This window comes from Triturus cristatus, chromosome 7, assembly GCF_964204655.1.
Source record: "Triturus cristatus chromosome 7, aTriCri1.1, whole genome shotgun sequence".
Classification (NCBI taxonomy): Eukaryota; Metazoa; Chordata; class Amphibia; order Caudata; family Salamandridae; genus Triturus; species Triturus cristatus.
In genome coordinates this window covers 177,200,256-177,226,713 of record NC_140590.1, presented here as the reverse complement: position 1 = coordinate 177,226,713, position 26,458 = coordinate 177,200,256, and the positions used below count along the sequence as shown (strand labels likewise).

The 26,458-nt window shown below is 45.4% G+C and overlaps 1 protein-coding gene across 1 annotated transcript in view; it reads right to left on the bottom strand.

Moving 5' to 3' along the window:
- LOC146809161 (IgGFc-binding protein-like) overlaps nt 1-26,458 on the bottom strand; it is a 181,530-nt gene that overhangs the window by 110,175 nt on the left and 44,897 nt on the right. The window contains exons 3-4 of the mRNA XM_085614837.1: nt 17,365-17,705; nt 706-1,279 (exon numbers count right to left, since the gene is read on the bottom strand). Of these exons, the coding sequence (XP_085470963.1) occupies nt 706-1,279; nt 17,365-17,705 (915 nt within the window). The remainder of the gene's footprint in view (nt 1-705; nt 1,280-17,364; nt 17,706-26,458) is intronic.

The window sequence follows — 26,458 nt, the reverse complement described above, 5'->3', positions numbered from 1 at the left end:
GATCCATCAAAATCTTTACAAAATAAGTGATGCATAGGATCTTAAAATACCCAGTTATTTACAATGTGCACGTCCAGTAGTATCACTGATTTAAAAATCCCATTAGTGTCCTGTGTGTTTTAGCACCACTTTTTTGTTTTAAGGAAGACCCCCAAATTTACCTATTTGGCCATCTGAAGAAAATGCCCACTTAATAATCATAAAGGTTCATCATCACCCACCTGTTTTTAGAGTCATTCAAAATGTCAAGATTGATCAGAATTGAAAAGCTTCATGAGGCTCACAGGTTTGACCTAGCCCACGACATTCCAGCTCTCAGACTTCCTCTGTCTCCCTAGTGATCATGTCAAGCTTCACAAAACAAATAGCTCTGAGATAGAGGATGGAAGCTACTGTTCATACATTCTTCAGTTTCTCATTGTGATCTTTGAAACATTGGGGGATAAGCACAATTACATTAGTCTTAGAATGCACTAAATATCTTTAGGACACCACACTCCTTACTTCACGGAGTATTGGATGCTTTTCTGTCTCACATTTACGCCTCTATCTAATGCATCTATGATCAATAACCTCTGACAGAACGGGGCTTTAGAATTTATCAGATGTAATAAATAGCACATATTCTGCGGTGCTTCATGGTTACAATGAATAACATGCAGATTATTACATTTGCATGACAGGTAAATGGAAGTCTCTACTCACGGCATCCAGCTATGCTTCTCCATTCATAGACCTTGATGTTCTTTCTCTGGCAGGTATCAGTGTATGTTTTTAGAGCTTGGCATAACATTAGCTTGAATCCATCATTCATGCACATATCATAGACACAGTTGTCCTTGTAAATTTTGGGGTCAATTACTGCATAGCACTCTCTGAAAGGTCCAGTCACCAACTTGGTTATCAGTCCACAAAGAGCCTGGTCTTCATACTTTTTAACCAGGTCTGCGCTGCAGGTCTTGCATACACCATTGCAATTGTGCCGACAGAAAAGGTCACCATCTTCTACCTTCCAGCTTGTCCCAAAGTCAATGGATTTCGGAGCCATTAATCCCGAGGGCATCATGAAGTCATCATTGGGGTTTCCATTGTAGTTGCCACACATGCCACATATATTTTCAAAGAAGCTGCTTGAGATTTCGACCTTTAGAAAGTAGTTCCAGTCATAGTACACTTTGAGAGTGAAAACAGTTTGAATGAGGATGTTTCCTCCGGACTGATAAAGCCGTAGTTTACCATCGTTCAGGATAACAGGAAGACTTAACTTCTCATTGTTCACCTAGAAAAGCACGCACTGGTTATCAACACGATAAGCAATAGCAAAATAGCCTTTATAAAAAGGTCAGATTATCTATACCAAAACTATGATTATTATTATTATACTACAGACCTCGCAACATGGGTGTATGCCTCACCATTAGGCCAGCATCGTTGCCCACCCATCAACTTCATCACACTCAACTGTCATCAACATCACTCGTTAAAATTCCCACCCACAATTTCAGCAGTACTACAATTGATCATACTCATCAACTAACCTCATTAATCTCCATCATTACAAATGACCACCTTCTCAACCTATTATCTTGACCTGCTGTCAACAGATTCTAAAATAACCATCATCTAAACATAACCATAACACGTGTCAAATACTAAAGGCAAATATTTACATTACTGTAACACTGGTGATAGAACTGGAAGCCTTTACCTATCCTCTCACATTATTTCAGAGTATGAGGACTCTTCAGCAATTACATTTCCAATCTGTTAGACCTGATACTCTTCAGTAAGTGTTTCCTTAAACCTTTAGCTTTTTCCTCCTGGGTTTTGCTGATTCTCTTGTTGTGGCCTTAGGGCTCTGGGCACTTTCCCCCTGTAAACACAATGTGAAAGTGTGTGCACTCTTTCTACAGATTTTAGGAAGTGGTGCTTACCTGATTTTTTAAAACATGTGTCCAGACTGCCATGGCAGGTCTGTGTGTGCACAATTGTGCCTATAATCAGGCTGGCCTTTCTAAATCACTAGTCATCCTTCTGGGGACCTTTCACTGCCACTAGAGCACCTCTAGGGGAAGACTTTAGGTGTGAAGCAAATGGAAGTTGGAAGGCAAGGCATGTACCTATGTGTGTACCCTGCCCACGTAGTAAGGAATACCCATGTGTGTTTTCACTGCCTATGACAGTTGCTCTACCCATAGCTTAAAATGGGAGAATAGTTGAAATGACTTCGGACTGAAATAGTGGATTGCAGTGGAGCAGCCTTATAACCTTTCCTATTATTAGATTTGCAATGACAACCCCTTTCCTGTGGTAAAGGTGGTTTTGTCATTACTAGCTTAGAAATGCTATTTCTAGAAAGTGGGCATTTCTCTGCTCTGGAACTCTTTGTGTGCCTTTTAGTTTGACTTCATCCCACACTGAAGGCTGGGGGAGCACATCTGGGCATTCCCTAGCAACATCTATAAAACATTGGGCATGCAATCGGATCGACAGACCTCTGCCATTTCAGGGCCTGACTGGATAGAATGGAGGAAGAGGTTTTGACACTGGGCGTATGGAAGCCAGATCCTGGCCCCACTGAAGATTAGGATATGCATTCCATGGCCTCATGGCAGACAAGGCTGAAGTTTGTGGTTCAAAGGGAGACCCTCTGAATCACCCCCAACTTCAAAGGCACACTACAATATCAATACTGATGCTATACATCAGCAGAGGAGAGATACACATGTGTGAACATGGGACCGAAGAACCTTGAACTGCGTTGTGCACACTGCCAGAGGAATCTGTTGTGCACAAGGAGGATTACTGCCATTCCAGAGGAATCTGTTGTGCACAAGGAGGATTACTGCCATTGAGAGGGGCTGTGAGTCCTTCCTGAATAGTGGTAGGCCTAGGCTGTGCTCTCCAAGGGCTTTTTAGCTTGCCCCCTGTTGTCTTGTGGGGGTCTCAGGGACATCAAAGACCACCAGCAAGGGACCCCCTCCATCTACTCCATGACACCCAGAGAGTGGTGCCCTCTTAGTGCTCACACCATCTGCTGTATCTCAACTGGTGGCGTGGTATGAGCAGGGAACTAAGAATTGTGCCTTGGAGACCAGATTGCCTTGTGTAGAGGCCCGAGAGCTCTTGCCCGCATCTAAGGCATGTGGTCCCTGCTTCATGGGGACCTTAACATGCATAAGCGCCTTGTTGGTGGTGAGCGGATTCACTGGTTGCGAGATACAGTGTGGCCTGCTTTATCGATCCTGCTGCATCTCTCTCATGCAGCATGCCGACTGCATGTTCATTGCGTGCGGTGTCCAATTCTTGTGTTGTGATCCCTCGGAGGTAGAGACATGCCTGTAGTAGTACCTCATTCTGCCTTGTGTGGTACTGCTGAACTTGCGCCTGTGTATGTGGCCGGAATCACCTCGTATGACTAGTATCAATGCACACCAGGCATTGTACCTCATTTCCAGGGAGATACAGAATCTGCAACTCTTTGTTGAATGTTACTGATATTATCTGGTGCAACCCTTATCACCGCATACCGGACTCTGTGCCTCATTTCCACAGTGGTATGGAATTTGCAACTCTTCATTTTGTGTGACCGTAACTATCTGGTGTGACTCTGAGTGACACACACCAGGCATTATGCCTCCTTCCAAGGAAGGTACTAAGTTTGCAACTCATCCTTGTGCCTGTATTGCCTATGCGCTACTCTGTACGACATGTGCCCGACAGGGTGCCTCTTTCTTCCAAGGGGCCCCTGCTACATTCTTCATTCATCAAAGGTTCCCTTTTGAGCCCTCAGGGCGGCAAATCAACTGCCCTCTCACCACCCAGGCTCCCAACGACATTGTGCAGTCAGGTATTATTGCCCTGATCGTGCCTTGGTATTGAGAGTGACTGACAGGGTTGAAGTAATGTGTCTGAGAACAATCGGAAGCTAGTCAAGATACTGGGTGACCACCCCACGCAGTGCTTCGCCTGGTGCTGGAAGGTCCTTGTGGAACTTGAGAGTGAACTTCCCGTGTTATGGCCAAACCCTCATTTTAAGGCTGCCTCCCAATTAGTCCTGCTACCTAACCCCACCTTCTTTCCTGGGACTTGAGGATACATGAATCTGTGCAATTCGATTGACTGGCTGCAATTAAAAATGTTTGTTGCAGTAGCTTTTACAGATACTATGCAGTGGAGTCTGCATATCAGGCCACAAATAGGACGGATGAAGCAGCATCTGAGGTTCCGTGTGGGACGGAACGGCACTTTTGAGTGGTGACGAATATGGATGAGTTTGGTGTCTACGAACCGCAAATGACGAGTATAGTGGGTGTACGCAGTTTCGCTATGCAACCACGTATGGTTCGTCTTATTTTTGGGTTTGTTCATCCGAACCCTCGGGTTCCATTTTAGATACAGCATCCATTTTGTTTCTTGCCCTCAAGTAGCCAGCGAACGGACTTTGTCCGCTTCGTGACCCTGGGACTCCCAAGCTTACACGAGGGACACGTGTTTCTTTGAGGGTGACTTTTACGATGAGGGAAATGACACGGCGAAGGCAGATGGCCCTGCTCGAGGCTCATCTTGCCGTGCCGGTCTATTGTTTCAGTCATGCATACATTGGACACGAGGTCTTTGATCCTGTTATCAAGTTTCCTTTATTACTCCTAACACTCTTTTCTAATCTGTCGTGCACCCTTGTCCTTTCTTTGCATCTGTTTTCGTCCCTTCTCCTAATGTGTTTACGGTCAGGATGGAATGTGTTTTATTGCAGAGAAGATATGTTTTTACAGTTGGGAACCGGTAATACTGTTGTAATTATGTTTCGGCCTCCTGAAACATGAACACGACTCTTTTGAAGTTTATTGTGGGAACTGAGTTGTAACCTTTGTTCGCCATACTGTGCAATGGCAAAAACGTGTATAAAAGGAGCGATCCACTTTTGCAATTCGAAGCAGTCTCCGAGAACCTACACGTTGTGTACTTCTTGTGACCTCTGTGTCCCTGCAGTGAATAAACGCTGATCTCTGACGTCGCTGGAAGTGTCCCGTGTCTCTGTGTTTTGTACGCCAGAACAGGTAACCCACGAAGGTTTCAGGTGTTGTTCCCTGGCACCGCTGGGTCTCAGAATAACCCAGTCCTTCAGTTGGCGCCCAACGTGGGGCGACATCAACGGTACCGGTCCAAAGCCCGACGATCGTGAGGAACTTCGTGTGAAATCTCCGAGGGAAGGTGCACCCCGCTTCATCGATCCAGTTGTCGAAATAAGTGGCCCGACGTCTTTTCCCGCGAAGATCCCCGCTTCCTGACGGCTGCGACAGACTGATGCCCTGACTGTCGACCTGTTTTGGCGCCTGGCGTAGTCCTTTGTACGGCGAGACGATAGACGGGCCTTCCTGGTGACGCCATTGTTCTCTCAGTTAAGTATTTGTGGGTCGCTCCCAGTGTTCCTTTGTTGTTTGCATGGTTCCATAGCATTTGTGGTTCTTAGTTGTTGGGTTTTATTTGACGATTGCAATTGCCAAAAACCGAGGGTCTTGCATTTTTGTGCGAGGATATCATAATTCGATAGCCCTTGAAGTTTGTAAACTCGGTTAGTGTGCACGATGCCTGGCCGTAGTACTTTGTTTGGGTTTTTCAAATGTTGCAGAATGGATTCCCGGCTGGAGGATTCGTGTCCGATACCTCCGGTTGGAACTCCAATTTATGAGCTCTATAGTCGCCATGGCGTGGGTCCTATCGTGTATAATGAATATTGGGTCCGCTACACTAAAAATGATGGCGTCCTTAGTTGGCCATCCCATGGTAGTTTCGAAACTGCCGTTTTAGATAATTTGGAAGCTAAACTGTTTAAAAAGAAGGCTAGGCCGGCCATGTTTGATTCCTTCCGGTTATGGCGGAAAGAGGCCAAGCAGAAAGAAATCAAACAGAGTAAGAAAAATAAAAGAGAAGGTGTTATTACGGTGATGCGAAATGCAGAACAGTATCAGCGAGACAAAGATGAGAAAGAGCAGGAAGTTAGTGCTCGACTCCATCATATGGCAGTGGATAAATGTTATCCGGTGTTACCGTCTAATGCCAATAAGACGGGAGAAGAAGCGATAGAGGATTCGCTATTGTCTTATCTGTTGAAATCACCACCTCCCTATGCTCCCGATGCTGTGGGTCCTGTGATTCTACCTCTTCCTCAACCTGCTGTTTTGGCGGCTGCTGGTCAGCCCGCCGTTCCTCCCGCTCTCCCGAATCCCCTTGTGCCGCAGATTGTTCATCCTCCTTTACCGGCTTTTCTTCCTACTGCGCCTTTCCAAGTCCCTCCTCAGTCTGTCGTTCCCGCTACTCCTGGTGCCGCGTCTGCTTCTACTGCCTCCACTCCTACTGTTGCTGCGCCTGCACCTTCTTCTTCTTCTCCTTCTGTTCGTAGCCATCTCCTGACTGCTGTTGCTACTCTTTATTCTCCGCTTTTTGGGCCAATACTCGGCTCGACTCTTTCAGATGTTGCTCAGAGGCGCAGCCAGCTTCCTGATGGTAGGGAACGTGAATCGCTGGTAAAAATGGCACGTAGATGGATTCGTAATCCTGTTAAATACACTTCGCGTGTAGTGTTTGAAACGTTTTCTCAGTTTAATGCGCCCACGCAACGATTCGTGTTTGAAGAAATGTGTAAATCGTTGAAGGAGGAGTGGGATCATGATGTGGTCGATAATGTACCGTCTGAGGTTTCTGAGCTCCAGCATCAATTCACAACTGGTGTGATTGTAGGTGACAAGGTTCGAGATGCTCTAGAACGCTTGTTATCCTTTCGATGTACAGTGCAACCTCGAGCATTGTTTAAGGAAGAGTCCGCAGAGTGGATGGCAAAACCTGGTCAATATCCTATGCGGGAAGTTCCCCCAGTGTGGATGCCAGGTAATCCTAATGCTAACCCTGCTGTCCCAGGCCGTTTTCAGAGAGTGTGGATACACCTCCGTGGAAACGATCGGAAGTTTTACAGGTGAAGCAAACTTTGCCTGATCCCCGTAAAAATCCTGCAGGTTATTACAAGGAGCTGTCCCAATTAGTGGATGCTACTGTTATGAACCTTGCTGATATTGACATGTTGTTTGGCAATGTAGTGCCTCAGCCGATTTGGGCGAAAATTCGTCACGAGAATCACGCGGCCGAGTTAGGCGGTGACTGGGCTGCCCTTACGGCGGCAGACGCTCAGCAAGTTGGTGGGGCTAAGCCTGAACAGCTTATTGTGGAACTGCCCCAGAGGATAATTACCCTTATGAAAACGCTTATGCCAGCGATGCGCGTCAATTGGGACAAGTTGTCCGCGTGCAAGCAAAAGAGGGATGAAAGCGTTTCCGATTTCTTTACGAGATTCGAGGAAGCATTTGTTGATCATAGTGGCCAGGACATGAGTTCGGAGGGTGGTCAGCGGCTGTTTGTTGATAAGTTTGTATCGAACTTGTTGCCCGAACTTAGCAACAAGTTGAAAAATTCTGAGAGTTCGTGGGCTGTTTCTACCACTGCTCAAATATTGGCTACGGCCCAATATTACGAAAATAGAGAAAAGGAAGAAAGTGAGCGTGCAGATAAGAAAACGAAGGATCTTAAAACTAAGGTCTTATTGCAGCAAGCGTATCCTCCGCGCTCGAATTTCAGTGACTCGCAACAGCCAAATCGATCGCAATCACAGTTTTCCAGATCGCAGACGCGAAATGACTCTCCCGCACCTCGTTTTGTGTTGGGATATAATCAATGTGCATATTGTCGAGGGGAGGGCCATTTGAAGTTTAATTGTCCGGTTCTCCGTGATAGGAACAATGGTGTGTCAGCTCGAGGAGGACGTAGTGGTCCTCAACAAGCTTCCCGTGGTAGAGGTCGTGGAGTTACTCAGAATCAGGCCGAGCGTTTTTCCACTTCCTCAGACTCGCAGAATTGGTTCGATCGACGCGACCCCTCGTCTGGTAGATCTGCACAGTATCATGTGGATGACTGTTACGTCGAGCGTGATGTTGATACGGACGGTATCTACTAGGACAGCCATAGACAAAGGAAGGGAGAAGTATCAGTTCCGGTTGATCAGAGAGGGCCTTATGTTGCAGTTGCCACATTGGGCGTCGTTGAGCCTTTTCTGTTGGACACTGGTGCAGCAAAAAGTTCCATTATGCATTCGAAACTCCCTGGCGCGCCTTTGTCTGGCTTAACGAATGTTTCCGTTGGATTCTCTGGCGCCCCCGTTACCAATCCAGTTTCTAGCCCCTTGCCCCTTACGATTGGGTCTCATGAGTTAGAAGCTCCTTTGATTTTGACTACTGGTTGTGGTGAGAATCTTTTGGGCTTGGATTTGTTGAAGAGGTTACATGCGACTTTGTACTGCTCTCCTACGGGTGTGGAGCTTACATTGGGTGAGAGTGTGATTTCCCCTATGTATCTATCGATCGATAAGCTCCCACCGGAATTGAGTTCTCTTCCGGCTTCTTTGTGGGCGACAGGTCCCAATGATGTGGGCCTGCTGGATATACCACCTTATGTTGTTCAATTGAAAGTTGATGCACGCTTACCACGCATACCACAGTATCGTATCTCCCTTGATGGTGAACGGGCACTATTAGCGATCATTTATGATCTGATTGATAAGGATGTTATCGAGGAGACACGAGGTAACGTGTGTAATAGTCCCGTGTTGCCTATTCTGAAGCGAACTGATCCCTCCAAGCCTCCCGTGTACCGTCTAGTTATTGATTTACGGGAAGTAAATAAAATTGTTGTTCCTCAGTTTCCTGTGGTACCAGACATTACAGCTTTACTGACTCTGATTCCAGCCTCTGCATCATGGTTCTCGGTAATCGATCTGAAGAATGCGTTCTTTAGCATTCCGATTGCTGAGGAAAGTCGTGATTTGTTTGGGTTTTCATTAGGCGGTCGCAGTTTCCGGTTCAAACGCGCACCTCAAGGCTACTGCGAGAGCCCATCGATCTACAGCCAAGCTCTTAAGAGTCAACTGGATGCGTTTGTGCTGCCGACTGGTGCGGCTTTGATTCAGTACGTCGACGATCTGTTGGTAGCTGCAGACACTGAACAAGCTTGCAAGACCGCTACTGTGTCACTGTTACAGCATCTCTGTGACTTACATCACAAAGTGTCACCTTCTAAACTGCAATATTGTTGTCAAGAAGTTACCTACTTAGGTCACTTATTGTCAAAGGCGGGAAGAAGGTTGACCCCTGAAAGAATCGCAGCAATTGCTCGAATGACTATGCCGACGACTCAGAGAGATGTGAGTGCCTTTTTATTTATCACGTCATACTGCAGACAGTGGATTCCAAATTTTTCACTGTTAGCGAAGCCATTGATAGCTCTCACGTGCAAGGATGTTTCGACTCCTTTGCCATGGACGGAGGAATGTCAGAAAAGTTTTTCTGAACTACGTGATGCGTTGTGTTCGGCTCCTGTGTTAGGTACTCCTGATTACAGCAAGCCATTCACACTATACGTCCACGAGAGGGAAGGTTGTGCGTTGAGTGTTTTAACGCAACAATTTGGTGGCAAGCAGCGCCCGTGTGCATATTTTTCCTCGACCTTAGACCCGGTAGCTAGAGCGTTGCCAAGTTGCTTGAGGGCAACAGCGGCAGCAGCGGCGTCTATTCGGCAGTCCGCAGGTCTTGTTATGGACAATATGCTCATGGTGATGGTTCCGCATGCAGTTGACACTCTCTTGAATCGGACGAAAACTCAACATCTGACGAGTGCAAGGTTGTCTGGGTACGAGCTGACCCTTTTGGCAAGTCATATACAGATCAAACGTTGTAATGTACTGAATCCGCGACATTGTTGCCGATTAATATGGAATCAGATGATGTGCCGCCACATGATTGTTATTTACGAACTGAGGAAGAAACAAAAGGTCGTGTGGACCTGAAAAACACTCCCTTGACAGATCCCGATGGTACTTTGTATGTGGATGGCTCTTGCTTTAAATTGCCGAATGGCGATGTGACGACTGCGTATGCTGTAGTGACGTTGAGTACGGTTGTGGAAACTGCGAGATTGAATCAGAATTCAGCACAAGCGGCAGAGTTGATTGCATTGACAAGAGCGTGTGTTTTGTCTAAAGGAAAGCGAGTGAATGTGTTTACCGACAGCCAGTACGCATTCGGCGTTGCGCACAACTTTGGAAGACTGTGGAGAGAAAGAGGATTTATGACATCGCATGGTACGAAGATTCAACACGGGCAGCTCGTGAATGACCTTTTGGATGCACTTACATTGCCTAAACAAGTGGCGATCGTTAAATGTAGTGCACATCGGAAAGTGACGGATGACGTTGGTCGTGGTAATGCGTTTGCGGATGAGATTGCTAATGAAACGGCTAAGGATCTCGCAACCCGAATGTATGTCACGAGTTCAGTGAGGTGGCCGACGGAGACTGGTATGTGTGAAAATACTGTTGAGAGTGTGAAAGCAATTCAGAACGAAGCTACTAAAGCTGAAAAGACCAAGTGGAAAGAAAGTACGGGAAAGTTGGATATGCATGGATGTTGGGTTGACCTGACGGAATGTCAGAGGTGGATGTTACCAGATGCGTACGTATTAGCTGTCGTGACGATGGCTCATGGGTTGTCACACATTAGTGCGAAAGGAATATGTAAGTTCTTGTCCCCTGTATGGAAGAATGAGGGTATTGCTAAGTGTGCCGAGAGAGTGGTTAAGAATTGTATGGTGTGTTTGATGCACAATCCTGGCAAGGGTACCCCCACTCCACCTGGTCATTTTGCTCCTCCTGTTTGTCCCTTTGAGGTTATCCAACTGGACTTTATCCATATGGAGAGATGCAATAACCTGAAGTATGTTTTGGTTGTGGTTTGTGCGTTCTCCAGATGGATTGAGGCCTATCCCCTTAAGGATAATACTGCCCTGTCCACAGCGAAAATCCTGCTGAAGGAATACTTTCCTCGGTATGGAATGCCACGGATCGTATGGTCGGATAACGGAAGTGAGTTTGTGGGAAGTGTAATGCAGAGTGTGTGCAGGGGCCTGGGAATTCGTCAAAAATTCCATAGTGCTAGTCATCCTCAGGCAGCGGGTTTGGTTGAAGGGTACAATGGTACCCTGAAACTAAAACTCGCAAAGATACAGGCTACGACTGGTCTATCATGGCCTGATGCCTTGCCTCTGGCTCTCCTATCAACCAGAGCGACTGTACACTCTCGAGTAGGGCTTAGCCCGTATGAGATTGTGTTCGGCCGCCCTGCGAATATTTGGGGAGTCCCGAGACCAAGGGCTTTTGATAGTCTTGAGTATCCAATGTTAATTGATTACCTGCATGATTTGACCACTAAACTACGGTTAATCCATCAACAGGTCTTTGAAGCTCTACCGGCCCAGACAGAGGGTCCTGGACACCAGCTCCGGCCAGGCGACTGGGTCGTTACCCGAAATTTTGGTCGGAAACGTAACTTGGAGCCAAGATTCGTAGGACCCTTTCAAGTCTTGTTGACAACGAGGACCGCGGTTCGACTGGAGGGCCGGAAGAACTGGGTTCACGCTAGCCACACGAAAAAGGTACCGATCCCCTTACCAACAGACGGTTGGGTGAGAACTGGGATTTCGGCAACAGAGACTGAGACTCCTTTGCACTTTGTGCCGTTTAGTGACGCTCAACCTGTAGGGGATGATTTGCCACTGCCAAACCCACATGTGGAGTCATCGGTAGCAGAGAACCCAAGGTCTGACTCATTGTCCACTTCATCGAACACTGTTGCGCCAGCTGAACAATTGTTTGTAGAACAAACTCGACCTGGAAGAAGTCGATACTTTCTTCGTTCAAGGACTAATAAAAATTAGTAGTATATTTGCTTTTTGATGTTATGAACATTATGGACAATTATATCCTTTCTTTTGGAGTTCTTATGTGTTTTCCACTGCTAAGAGATTTGTAATAAAACTGAACGTTTTGAGGAAACCCTACCATCCGGGTTACTGTAGGGCCGTGCGGGTACTCCTTTTTGTTTAGCAGGTTTCTGACGCTAGGTCGGTTACTTTTGTCGATTCCTGGGAACTCCTGGGGATTGATAATCGCTACTCAAAACGAAGTGCGTCAAGTACGTCACGGACGGTTTGTAGAGGATGGCATTCTCTAAGCTGTTGGAAGTAGAAAGGATGTCGGCGCAGAGATTAGAGTTACGGAGGGTTGTACGAACAAAATGTTTTCTGTTTCAGGTGTTCCTACTGTTTCTGACCGTATCTATGTTATTGGTGGGTGGAGTGTATTTTGGAGTACAGTTGTTATTACCTTCTGTTTCACCTACCCTTTCTCCTAAACTAAGCTCCCTCACCACTGTTTCCCCACATTCTTTTCATCCTTTGCCTCAACATGAACAGGTTAGACGTGCGGAATTTATGAATAATTCCTTCGTTCAATTGCTACATCAGCATCAGTTGGTGATGAATACTACCAATTGTTGGGTGTGTGGGTTAATGCCACATACCATGGATAGGGGTATTCCATATTTGGTCCTTCCTTACAGCTCCCAGGGTTCAGCTCGAGCATTCCAAACTATGTTCCGTAGTGCACTAGATTCCTACCCCAGTCGAGAGCCACGTTCTGTCAATTTTGGTCCTGGGCCGTATCACAAGCCTTTGGCGATAGCGATAGCGGATTTAGATAGAGATGTTTTTGATGCATCGCTTATCCCAGGTGAAGAGGTGCAGGCCTATAAGGATCTGAGCGAGGCTGAGTATAGTACGTCAGTGGGTGATAGACAGCTTAAGAGCTCGTCCCCAATATGGATTGTACCACACCTTGGTAATTTCTGCTTGAAAGGTGTGGGTCGAAATCCGAGAGCCCAACTTGGGAACAGTGCTTGCACTGATACGTATGTTTTACGATGCTCTCTTCCCCTGTTTTTCTGACCGCTAAGGGCACTTATTTTGTATGTTATGAATGCGCTTATACATGGTTACCCCGTGATTTCTCGGGTACCTGTTATATTGCGAACCTTTTACCACCGACTTTCACAGTTGCCTCAGATTATCACAAAACTCGTGAGGGGCGTTATTAGCAAAGAGGATACTGCCGGTCAAGAAGCAGGAGACTTCTTTAAGGGTTTCTTGCCGTTTTGGGGACCTATGGTTAATAGTAGGAACCTACGACAGTTGACCCGTGTAGTTGAGTCGACTGCTAATATTACTGCAAGTGCCCTTGGCAATTTAACAGCTGAACTTCAGGCGGATAGACTCATGACGTTGCAGAACCGTATGGTTCTAGATGTTGTTCTTGCAGATAGAGGCGGTGTGTGTAAAGTTATCCATTCGAGTTGTTGCATTTTCATTCCTGACAATGCTCCAACTGTCTACCAAGCCATTTCGAAGTTGCACAAGATTTCCGAGTCCATACACGTGGACGAAGGTAATTGGACGCTTCTAGGATGGTTTTGGGGCCTGATGTCAACTTGGGGTTGGAAGATTCTGATGATCGTAGGGGTTGTTGTAACGTTTCTGTTCACGTGTTGTCTTTGTGTATAGTGTGGTCCTGCCTTATGTGGCCTCTGTGCTACAACGTGTATAAGACGGCCATCTGTTACCAAGGAGACGTTGATGAATAGAATGATGTTCCAGCAGCATCTGAACGATCTGATGAATATTGAAATAGATTCCGATCTTGACTAGTGCTTGCCTACATGAGGGCAAAAGGAGCGTCTGAGGTTCCGTGTGGGACGGAACGGCACTTTTGAGTGGTGACGAATATGGATGAGTTTGGTGTCTACGAACCGCAAATGACGAGTATAGTGGGTGTACGCAGTTTCGCTATGCAACCACGTGTGGTTCGTCTTATTTTTGGGTTTGTTCATCCGAACCCTCGGGTTCCATTTTAGATACAGCATCCATTTTGTTTCTTGCCCTCAAGTAGCCAGCGAACGGACTTTGTCCGCTTCGTGACCCTGGGACTCCCAAGCTTACACGAGGGACACGTGTTTCTTTGAGGGTGACTTTTACGATGAGGGAAATGACACGGCGAAGGCAGATGGCCCTGCTCGAGGCTCATCTTGCCGTGCCGGTCTATTGTTTCAGTCATGCATACATTGGACACGAGGTCTTTGATCCTGTTATCAAGTTTCCTTTATTACTCCTAACACTCTTTTCTAATCTGTCGTGCACCCTTGTCCTTTCTTTGCATCTGTTTTCGTCCCTTCTCCTAATGTGTTTACGGTCAGGATGGAATGTGTTTTATTGCAGAGAAGATATGTTTTTACAGTTGGGAACCGGTAATACTGTTGTAATTATGTTCCGGCCTCCTGAAACATGAACACGACTCTTTTGAAGTTTATTGTGGGAACTGAGTTGTAACCTTTGTTCGCCATACTGTGCAATGGCAAAAATGTGTATAAAAGGAGCGATCCACTTTTGCAATTCGAAGCAGTCTCCGAGAACCTACACGTTGTGTACTTCTTGTGACCTCTGTGTCCCTGCAGTGAATAAACGCTGATCTCTGACGTCGCTGGAAGTGTCCCGTGTCTCTGTGTTTTGTACGCCAGAACAGGTAACCCACGAAGGTTTCAGGTGTTGTTCCCTGGCACCGCTGGGTCTTAGAATAACCCAGTCCTTCACATCCTCTAACTCAAGAGAGGATGTAGTGTTGATTAAAAGAACCTGCCATTTCTGCAGTTACCAGCCCCATCGGAATTATGAGACCTGTGGAAACGCCACAGATCTCTTAAATTTCACCTAGCGATTTTAGAAGCTGAAAGCAGCTAAAATCTGCGGGAGAACATATGGCCCAAAATTAGTAATACCATGGACTTGGGCCTGCAATTACAGATTTCCCCATTATTTTTCATTTCTTAGTGGACTCTGAGGGATCAATGCTTAATGGGCATGTTTTCCTCACCCTCAGAGTTGCAAGTGCCCCTAGTACCGATAACTTCAAGGATTGAGGAAATTCTGACTATTTACCGGGCCACTCATAACGAGGGTCAAAGACTGCTATCACTTTCAAGAACAATATCATTTAAATTTACTTGTAATTCCTGAGGCAGTTTCTCAGCCATTAAGTATTGTGTAACCCATCATCATCTCTAGATAAACACTCTCAAAATGGAGATTTCTCTTCCCTATTTATTACTCTATTGCTGTTCAAGCGTGGCATAATGCAGTTAAAGTGCTACACTACAGCCCCTCCATTGTGGTCCTTAACTTGAATATAAATGTGATTGTCTAAGTGCATTGAATCTCTGACCAAAAGAGAAAAATACAAACTTAGTTTCCTTTGAAGATAAATGTTTCATCCCATAATAAGATTTCAAATTAGGGACCCAATTCCTGTTATTATTTGCGTTGTCCTGGTAGAAATTCCAATGTTAACCCTATCTCCCCAAAACGCATCCTTCATCCAACTACCGGGATGGCAAATATCTTGCCCATAAACTGGTCACGTCAAGCAGGAAACTCTACCTGAGGTATCAGACCCCCCCCCCCCCGAAGATATCAGACCCCCTTTTTCTTGTAGTTCTTTGGTTTTGGAGGAAAGAAAACTCCAGAGCAATCCTTTTCAAGAAGTGCACCTAAGGGTGGAAACTCACTAGTTATTGAGAAAATTCCATCATGTGAAACCTTCAAAAGGAGATGAAATATGTTTTGCAGCACTGTTTATTACTCTTGTGAATTTTGTTTGATTATATTTGGGACTATCTTTAGACTATCATTACTGACATGTGACCCTCTTTATAAATCCCCCAAGTAATAGAAAAACCTTACCACATAGGATGTGTTTGATGTTTTCAAACCTAGTCTAAGAGTCACACTACAACAAAAATCACTTTATTCTTGAAGACTTGAAAAAGTACATGCAGCAAATCAATGTGAATCTTGTAAGCAATGGTAAAACAGACTTTTCATATTTCAAGTTGTTACCGACAACATGTGTGTTCATGGATAAACCGCTTCCTCAAGGCAGAACAGCCAAATACCCATATTTCCGAATTGTTATCCAGTGCCTAACTAGTGTAGGAGGGAGAGTGAAAAAACATGCCTGTTACATCATAAGGGTCTGTTGTATTCTAGAATTGGCACTTTTAATGTGACGCTGTGTGCCCTCTAATGGTTCTATTAGCCTAACCTAATTTGGACATACATTTTACCAGCATGTCACTGAATAATTAATAAAGAGACAAATTGATAAGGTATTTCTAGATCTCAAAGCTAATTAGGGCGGGGAATTGTATGCTATCCTCATCATAAGTGTTTACCCCTTCCATTTATGTTTGATATATTGTATTAACGTTTTGTATATTTCAGCGTGTCTTTGAACAAAGTCTGTTAAACCTCTGTTTTAACCACTCTAAGTGTTATATTAGCTTCATATTGAAAAGAGCACTTTCGCCTCATTGACCACTACCACCGATAACAGCATAGCCATGACTAATTTGCTCACCCTCAGCTGTTAGAGAGAAGAAATTACAGGATTGTAACACATCTGGAATGTAAATGGTTGAGGTGTTGTTTGCCATAAGAGTCGACTGCTTCTTTGTTAAATGGCCCATGGAGTGTAACAGTATGCATATCGCCACTAAGCGTTTTTGCACATTGTTTGGTAACTTTGAGCCAGATGTATCAAAGGGTTTAACACATTCTATGTCTATGGGAAATTGATTTAGTTTAATGGTCCTTTGTTTCTCCTTTGAAATCTCTAGAATAGATATGTACATATTGCTAATGCTACTTTGATGGTTTGCACATGCAATACGTTTTTAGCCTTATAACGGCACAACCACTTTGTAATTTATTTGACGTCAGATAGTCGGAACCCACGTATAGCTTTATTGTTTGCTTGGTTTCCTGTACTAGACAAAGTTGCAAAGAGCTCCATACTGTGAAACGTATTGATATCTTACACTAAGATGTGATTGATTTTACTGAATAGTTTTAGGGACATGGAATGTAATTTGGCAATTGTACTGAACTTGTGTATTTTTATACCTAGGATTGTAGTAATTGTCATGACATAATTGATTAAAACAATGAATTTGTGTCTACTTTATAATAACTATTTTGTGCAATGCTCCAAGTTTGTTACATTTCGACTACCCCCACCCACACACTCAGATCAGCACATAGGAAACAGGCAGTGTATCCGGAAGTGGTTGTCTTGCTGGCTCAGTCTCAATTAATACATTCTCCTGGATTAGGGGATCATCAATTGTAGAGTACAGACAACCTTCAGACTCCAATGTGCACATATGTGTTTTGAACAGCGCCTCCCCGATGGACTCTAACTTCTCTTGCTGTCACAAACTATTCACAGTTAACATCTCTAGTGCACTGAAATGATTACATGTTACTGTAAAGCGCTTTATAAAACTCTTGGATAAATCAGGAAATCAGCTTCAGTCTCCTTACCCTGACTTGACCGTATTCAAATTTGATCAGGGAGATGGTGTAGTTGTAGACTTCGATTGTTACAAAGCTGACGAAGGATACTTTGGTGTTGCCTAGGTTCTCGTTCTTCACCTCAATGTTGAATGCTGGTAGGGTGTTGTCCGCACCACAGGTCTTGGCGATGGTGTAGGTGCAGTTGCCCTGGAAGTCGTAGTTGTGGCCATCGAAAGTGTGGTAATGTGGGTCTCCCCACCCCCAGCATACAGATTCTGATTGTGGAACACACACTGGGCTGTCATTGATGAGCTGGCATGCCTCCTTCTTCCGGCAGGACACTGAGCTGCAGGAGGGCTTGGCTTTTCCTGAACACAAATAAAAAGCGGGCAAACAGGATGTGAAGGATGAACAGTATAACCACTAGTCCGTTTGCTAAACATCAACTGATGTAACCAAATCACTAAACTTTTTGAGGACCTATGTTCAGTGTATGTGTACAAATGACTGCAGATATGACAACAACAGACTGTGTTCTTGATTCACAGAATCAGCATTGGTTGGATTTTGCTCTGATAACTATGGGCTGTTCACAAGGAAATTCCATCTGCAATTTAGAATTTCGATGAAGAACAAATTTGATTCCAAGACTTAGTTTCTGAGTGCTTCGGTGAGTGCCCAAATGTATATGTTGAACACTCAGAAGCTCGCTTGGTTCTATCTGCCCATCTCTTTTCTCTTGTCCTTACTTTTGCTTCCATTAATCCTTATTTAGTTTCTGTTGCAAAGTCATCCTGTGTGCCCTCTGCAGCCCCATATTTTTTTGACTGGCACTAGTGGTAACTGACTCTGGCTGTCCCTGGGCTCTGCCTAACCAGGCCCAGGGCTATGTTGAAAACACAGTGAAAACACCCACATGCATGAGGGCACACTATGTCTCAAGTTTGAGAGGTCATGTACTTATAAGGAGAGTCCTCATAAAAGAGATTTTATATGCCCTGAGGACAGAGAAATTGCAAATTTCACTTTCCACATTGTAGTAAAGTGCTCCCCCAAAACTGACTTTTGTGCTAGAAGTACTGTGGGATGAGGATCTATACTGTTTTTACATATTCAGGACCCTTAAAGTGTCCCAGGGTCGGGGTGTCATGTAGATATAAGCAGGGTTCTTATAAAAGATGTTTTACAGGTCCTGGTGCTGGGGAAACTGCACATTCCATTTTCTCCATTGTAGATCCCCAGCCACACAGGTTAACATGGCAATAGTTTATTAATGCATAACTATCGCTTGGAATTAACAAATTCTATCACTCAAGGACTTAGGAAAATGGTATTGCTATTGTTGACTTTATCCTAAAATATACAGAAAAAAAGTTATAAGACTTTCTTGTCTGTAAGAGGCTATCTGTTAGGGAAAGCTCTGCAGCGCAGGAATGCCATAGCAGGGGTGAGGGTTCGTAAAGCACGGAGATTCAAATGGGGCTAGGACAGGCAAGGAAAACCAGGCCCATCTACCCCACAGCCCCACAGCCCCTCTGACCCATCCAGATGGCAGGCTTAAGGCAGGAATTTGCAGATGGTGTGGGAAGAAGAGCTATGGAAATACTGGAGGTTGGCTTAACTAGGTCTTGCTCCTCTGCTGAGACTTCAGTCATTCAAAATTTTGAAGAAGTAGCGCTTTCTGAGTGAAGATTATGCCACACTTTGGGGGAAGTTGTCAGTTCAGTTCATAGACTTTATTCGGGTAACTTAATACCCATAAAAGCACAACATCTTAACGAAAAATATAAATAGCCAAATGGAAGATTGACAGTACACAATGATCAAACATTTATAGTAATATGGCTATAACAATTGATACATTTGATGACATGTTAAAAAGGAACTTCATTGGTAATAAATAGATGATTTTCTGTTAATAAAACAATATATCAGCTAACAATAACACAAAGATGGTCAGTCAGATGGGGGCTCAGGGATCGGGCATAGTCTAACGTACTCTAATGGCAATTCTCAGAAAAGTGCTTGTGCGAAGGATCAGCTCTTCATCAGCCAGGGAAACTAAGCATGTATAAGCATTATCCAGACTGATAGGCCTTCTCTTTTTAAAAAAATGGATTTAAAAGCCACTTTGTATATTTAATATAATACTTACAAAAAAATAAAAAATGTAAAACTGATTGGCCACTCACCCCATCGCAAGGGCATGGTACATGGTCAAGATTATGATGATAGCCGAGAGGGAAGCACAATGCAAATCTAACAGTTCCTGCTCTAAGGCGGAATAATAGGCTCCTTTCCCAATAGCTCATGCGTAGGGTGAGATATGTGGGTAGGAAGTGATAGTCCTGTTCAATCGACATGTAACTGAGAACAGAAGATTTCTTAGATTCCAGGCCAATCCTTTCTTTATTATATAAAAAGTAAAGCGCATCTCTAAGCTCCTTTTTTGGCACAGTGTCAGCTATGTTTGGTTTTAGGAAAATATTTCCTTTGTTGACACTGCACAGGCTTTGGTATACTCCACTAAGCCAGGGGATTTCCATCCCTTTGTCACACAAGAGGCAATCATTAATAATCTCTCTGGTAAGGGAGGCAGCCTGGTTCTTCCATACCGATAGCCAAAAAAGGGCAGGACGGGCGCGTATAAAACCCGATATATAATTAAGATTGAGTTCTCTGTGGCAGATGTATTGTGGGGTAGAGATTGGGATACCCAGAAGTTTTCTACAAAACCTATTTTCTTCCTGCTGAATGCAGGAACAGTTTATAGTACCCCAAATCTCAGCCCCGTATGTCGCAACAGGGACACACTGTAGTTTAAAGATTTTTAAAATGGCTGATATAGCGCCAGTGGTCTTTGGGCGGGGAAGACTAAGAATTGAGTTGGTGGCCTTTGAGAACTTGCTCCTGGAGTGAGCGAGATGCTCAGTCTAGGAGCCGTTCGCAGCAAAGACCAAACCAAGATATGGAAATGTACATGTACTTGTCAATTTCTGACTACCCACTACAATGGAACTTAACTGTCGCTTCCCAGGACCACAGGACATTAAGAATGATTTATTAAAATTGACAAATAAGTCCAGGCTATCCATGTACTCAACAAAAGTCCATACTAGTCTACGCAGGGAATTCGGAGTGTGGCCTATGAGGACCGCATCGTCTGCGTATAATAGCACAGGAAGAGTTTTACCATTGATCATGGGGACGTCATGGGTCGGGGTTTTGAGCAGGTTGTTCAGCCCAATAATATAAATAATAAAAAGGAGGGGGGCCAAGACACAACCCTGTCTGACCCCCCTTCCTACCTTAATTACCCCCGAAACCTCGCCACTCATGCCGATCCACACCTGCGCCTGGAGGTCTTTATGGAGATAAGCTAGGAAATGTGCCAGGGGTTCATCCAAACCATATCCCAAAAGAATTGCCCAGAGCTTCGACCTATTGACAAGGTCGAACGCTGAGGACAGGTCCATAAAGGCCAAGTAGACCGGGGATTTCCGTGCAATGGTGTATTTCCCAATAACCAAGTTAAGATTGAGACATTGCTCATTGGTACCCACCTTGCTACGGAAGCCTAGCTGACAGTGCTCTAAGATATTATTTTCCTCTGTCCAGGATGACATTTTATTATACGGGACTCTTCCTAATATTTTTAAAGTATTATCGATTAATGAGATCGGCCTATAATTACTAGGCTGGGACCGATCTCCCTTTTTAAAAATTGGGACTATAATACTCTTAGCCCATGTGTCTGGTAACGTGGCATGTGTTAGACTATTAAAAACATTTAAAAGTAGTGGGGCCCAAAAGTCTGGTTTCCATTTTATTAGATCAATTGGTAGCCCGTCAGGGCCAGGTGCTTTGTTCCCAATGCTCTGTTGGATGGCCTCTTCTATATCAGAGATAGTTAACTCAATAGTGGTAAAAGGGCCATAATCATGTTGGTCAAGCTCTGGTTGCGGGGTATCATACATTTTTGAGAAGTGATTTTCCCAGGTCTCGCTTGATATATTACAACTAATGGGAGTTAGTAGCTGACCCATCGATCGAAGCTCCCTTACTGCGGACCAAAAAATGTTGCCCTTTTTTGTACTTGCAGCCTGGGATAGAGTTTCCTACCGTTTGTTTAGAAGGATTCCCTTCTTTTCCGGGTTGCAATGTTATATTCCCTCCTTGCCAATTGTACATCTGTGGCGCACCTTGGGTTAAGTGACAGTGCCCTGCGAAGATTTCTATTGGCCCGTGCACACTCACGGTCGAACCATTTGGGGTTATTTACTGCCAATAAGGCGGGTTTCGACAGGAGTATTTTGATAGGTAGGCACAGTTTTGAAAAGTCTTGAACTACCTCAGTATGTGCAGTATGTAGTGACAAGCAGGAATTAATGAGATGCATATTACCTCTAACTAACATTTTAAAGAGTTCACCGCTGTCAACGCCCTTCCAAACTAGTCTCAGGTTATCAGTTGTGGGTATGAGATTTTTTGCTCCACATTCGAGGGAGATCACAGGCCGAGGTGCAAAGCTCAGCATTATTTTAATGGGGTTATGTTCCCCATAATCCGTTTCAATTACTTCAGCGGCCATTATTTGATCTTCAAGGCAAGGAGAAATAAAAATAAAATCAATGGATGATGAGCAGCCCCTTCCCCTAAATGTTGGCAATTTTGTATTAGTGGTATTAGGGCTGCTCACCAAATCCATAACATAAGTCAAGTTATTTGATTTTAGAAGTAAGTTCATCTCTGCTCCCCTACGGGACGAGGGCCCAGGATTACTTGTTCCTTTGGCATGTGCCACACCATTAATTATAGCATTAAAATCTCCTCCCAAGAGAATCCCAATGGGTCCCTCCATGTTTTGCTGACTATCTATGTTAGAAATAAAATCAAAAAGCCTAATGAAGTTCCTGTTAGGAACCGAATAAAAGTCATTGTTATAAAAATGTACCAAGTATAAACAAACCTTCCTTTTAAAAAAGACAACTTGATAGTTTCTACTATTAGTTGGGAGAACCTTAAAACTGCCGCAAGCGGCCATATTGATCCCAATGAATAGCCCCCCGGATGGTCTTCCCAATTTAGGGATGGGGGCTACTATACTAAAACAATGGAACCCTTCAATATGAATATCTTCGGTGGCCCAGGTCTCCTGGAACATGACTACGTCTTGTTCCTTTACTAGGCGCAACCAGTCTTGTTCTCCAAGCCTGGATTGAAGCCCCGCCACGTTCCAACTTAGGATGCTCAGGTTGGCTCCCATGTTTGCCATAGTTGGAACCAATTTATCATTAGAAGATGGGAATACGGTATCTGAATGATCCCCCACATAAGCCTGCAAATTAGTTGGCAACAGTTGTTGTCAGTCCTGGGCGTCCAAGTTGGAAAGTGCATGGAACCTATTTACTGCCAAGGGTATTAGATGAGCATCCCTAAGCGGTGAAACTGGTGGTTTGTAAAAATAACCTAAGGGGAGTGCGCAAATGTCAGTATGTTGTGAAAAAGATTGCTCTTGAGTACTAAGTAAATGACGGACCGTGTGTGGTCTACAAAAATTAAGGACGATGCAGTCACCGCTGATGTTCTTATCTGAGAGGCCAACCCACCCTACTCTCCTCGCCATAATGATTTCATTCATTGAAGAGGGGTGGAAACCTTTATGTTTACGTAGCCAATCTACAGATTTGTTGCGGAGGTCTGACCAGGATTCCCTATGTCCCTCAGCAAGGTTGGGAACACCAGCCAATACTAACACATAAGGACTAGAGGCTGGTGGCAGGCTCAGCACGTCTGTGTTGGGACTTAGGTGTGTATCTCTAAGGTGGTCCATAACCACATTATTTTGGTCAGCCTCAATAGTTCCCTGCTGAGGCAAGTTACAATTCAAACTACCTAGTGTCACATTGAAATCATTGGGATTACGCATATGGGGTATGCCCAGGCTTCCCCTCTGTATGGCAATAGGATTTGGCACAAGTAAGTTATTTTGATTACAACGGGAAACACTAGGATTAACGACCAAGGATGTAGCCTGGGGAGCGAGAGCGACATCCATCGGTTGCGTAGCAGGCCCGTATTTGTTGGGCGCTGATGGTATATTGTTCCCTCGTCCCGCTTCATTATAAACTTTGTACAACCTCCCACCGCTTAAGTTGTCCACAATACGGTCCAATTGATTAAATTTCCCCCACAACAGTTCAACATTTTTATCAATCGCATCCTTGAGGGTAACCAACGTAGACGCTAGAGCTTCCATGCCGAGCCCTGTTTGTGTGGCTCCCCCCGCAGCACCTGTGTTGGCCTTATAGCACATGGGTTCAGAAATACTGTCTGTCTGGGTTGCTACTGAATTTGTAATGGCAGCCACGACAATGTTTGAGTTCCCTGCCGGTTGGCGGCCTTTAACATTTTTAGAGTTAGATTTAGCAGAGGCGGCGTGCTTTTTTTAAATAGATTGACCGCTTAATTTAATGTTCCTTTGTGCCTTAGCGGCATTACCCCTAGTATTAATACAGGGTACATCTAAAACAGGCACATTAGGGGAATCTTCAAATGGTAAAAGTAAGTTAAAGAAAACAGAGACAGGTCTTGCTGGAGATATATTTGGTGATATGTTTGGTGTGTTCGGACGAATTGTGTTGACATTAGCGGAACCACCAACCGACAAACGAGATTGTAGCGTAGCAGGGTCCAGAGACAACCTTCTTTCAGTCAGGTGGATTTCATGAGTGAAAAAGTGATTCAGCCCTTACAATGAATGCTTTCAGGGTCCCGGCTACACATTTTAATTTACTCATTTTGCAACACGAGATGTAGTAACCCAATTACACAGTTGTGGGCCCACCGAACAACGGCTAATGCAATAGGCAGTAAGCGGCTTCACAGTACCTTAACACCAGATGTCCGTAGGTGGAGGGACAGAAAGACAATGACAGCCTCTGCTGAGACCAAATAACATAGCCCAGCCCAGCTTCCTTCAGCCTCGGACGGGCTCAGACGGGCCCGTCTTGGCCCGGTCTTCGCCTGGGCCCAGCCGGGCATGCCCCGCGCGCGTCCCGCGCTGCGTGACCGCTTCCCCGGTTTTCACGTCCCTCCAGGGACTACCTGTAAAGTGCAGGGCGTCTTGGGTGCCAAGGGCCAGGGGCCGTGTGCAAATGAGCAGCAGGGTTCAGAGTCGGTCTCCCGCGCTGCAGGACCGCTTCCCCGGATTTCACGTCCCTCCAGGGACTACCTGTAAAGTGCAGTGTGTCTTGGGTGCCAGGGGCCAGGGGCCGTGTGTAAATGAGCAGCAGGGTTCAGAGTCAGTCTCCCGCGTTGCGGGACCGCTTCCCCGGTTTTCACGTCCCTCCAGGGACTACCTGTAAAGTGCAGTGCGTCTTGGGTGCCAGGGGCCAGGGGCCGTGTGCAAATGAGCAGCAGGGTTCCGAGTCCGTCTCCCGCGCTGCGGGACCTCCTCCCCAGTTTTCACGTCCCTCCAGGGACTACCTGTAAAGTGCAGTGTATCTTGGGTGCCAGGGGCCAAGGGCCGTGTGCAAATGAGCAGCAGGGTTCAAAGTCGGTCTCCTGCGCTGCGGGACCGCTTCCCCGGTTTTCACGTCCCTCCAGGGACTACCTTTAAAGTGCAGTGCGGCTGGGGTGCCAGGGGCCAGGGGCCGTGTGCAAATGAGCAGCAGGGTTCAGAGTCAGTCTCCGGCGCTGCGGGACCGCTTCCCCGGTTTTCACGTCCCTCCAGGGACTACCTGTAAAGTGCAGTGCGTCTTGGGTGCCAGGGGCCGTGTGCAAATGAGCAGCAGGGTTCAGAGTCGGTCTCCCGCGCTGCGGGACCGCTTACCCGGTTTTCACGTCCCTCCAGGGAGTACCTGTAAAGTGCAGTGCGTCTTGGGTGCCAGGGGCCAGGGGCCATGGGCCGTGTGCAAATGAGCTGCAGGGTTCAGAGTCGGTCTATAAAAGATGTTTTACAGGTCCTGGTGCTGGGGAAACTGCACATTCCATTTTCTCCATTGTAGATCCCCAGCCACACAGGTTAACATGGCAATAGTTTATTAATGCATAACTATCGCTAGGAATTAACAAAAAATATCACTCATGGACTTAGGAAAATGGCATTGATAAATCCAACAATATGCTATTGTTGACTTTATCCTAAAATATACAGAAAAAAAGTTATAAGACTTTCTTGTCTGTAAGAGGCTATCTGTTAGGGAAAGCTCTGCAGCGCAGGAATGCCATAGCAGGGGCGAGGGTTCGTAAAGCACGGGGCTTCAAATGGGGCTAGGACAGGCAAGGAAAACCAGGCCCATCTACCCCACAGCCCCACAGCCCCTCTGACCCATCCAGATGGCAGGCTTAAGGCAGGAATTTGCAGATGGTGTGGGAAGAAGAGCTATGGAAAAACTGGAGGTTGGCTTAACTAGGTCTTGCTCCTCTGTTGAGACTTCAGCCATACAAAATTTTGAAGAAGTAGCGCTTTGTGAAGATTATGCCACACTTTGGAGGCAGTTGTCATGCTCTTGGGTTTAGCCCTGCACCTCATTGGACAGGAGTGCTCTTCTGCTTGACTCCAGAGAACACTGAATAAATATGTGTGAGGAGCAGAGCCTCTCAGATCTGCTGCTTGAAACTAAGAGAAGAAGAAGTATTGCCAAGCTGGAAACTTGATTTGCACCATCATGTCCTGCTTTCTGACTGGCTGAGCCTGCTGCATTATCTAGAAATACAGCCCTCTGGATGTACCTTGCTTCAAGAGGAATAAAGAGTGGACTCCCTGCAAGCTACAGGTTAACAGACCTCACCTGAATCATCACCACCAAGAATCCCCTGTCTGGAGCCTGTCCAGTGGCTTTGTAAGGGTCTTGTCTAGGTGCATTGTGGGAATTGTGGTCCCAACCTTTTAAGGTCCATCTAGGAGATTCCAGACCCTTGGATTGTGTTTTGAACACTTTGGACCCTCAAGAGGAACTTTAGGAAGAAGTTCAAGATGTTTGGAGCAACTTTGGAAAAAAGCTCCGTAAGGGGACCGACTCAACCAAGAGAACCAAGCCACCCAACTTCACCCACCTTCACCGGTGAGCCGTCCTGGCTGCAGGAAGGTGGAATCTGACTACATGGTTGCCCACAC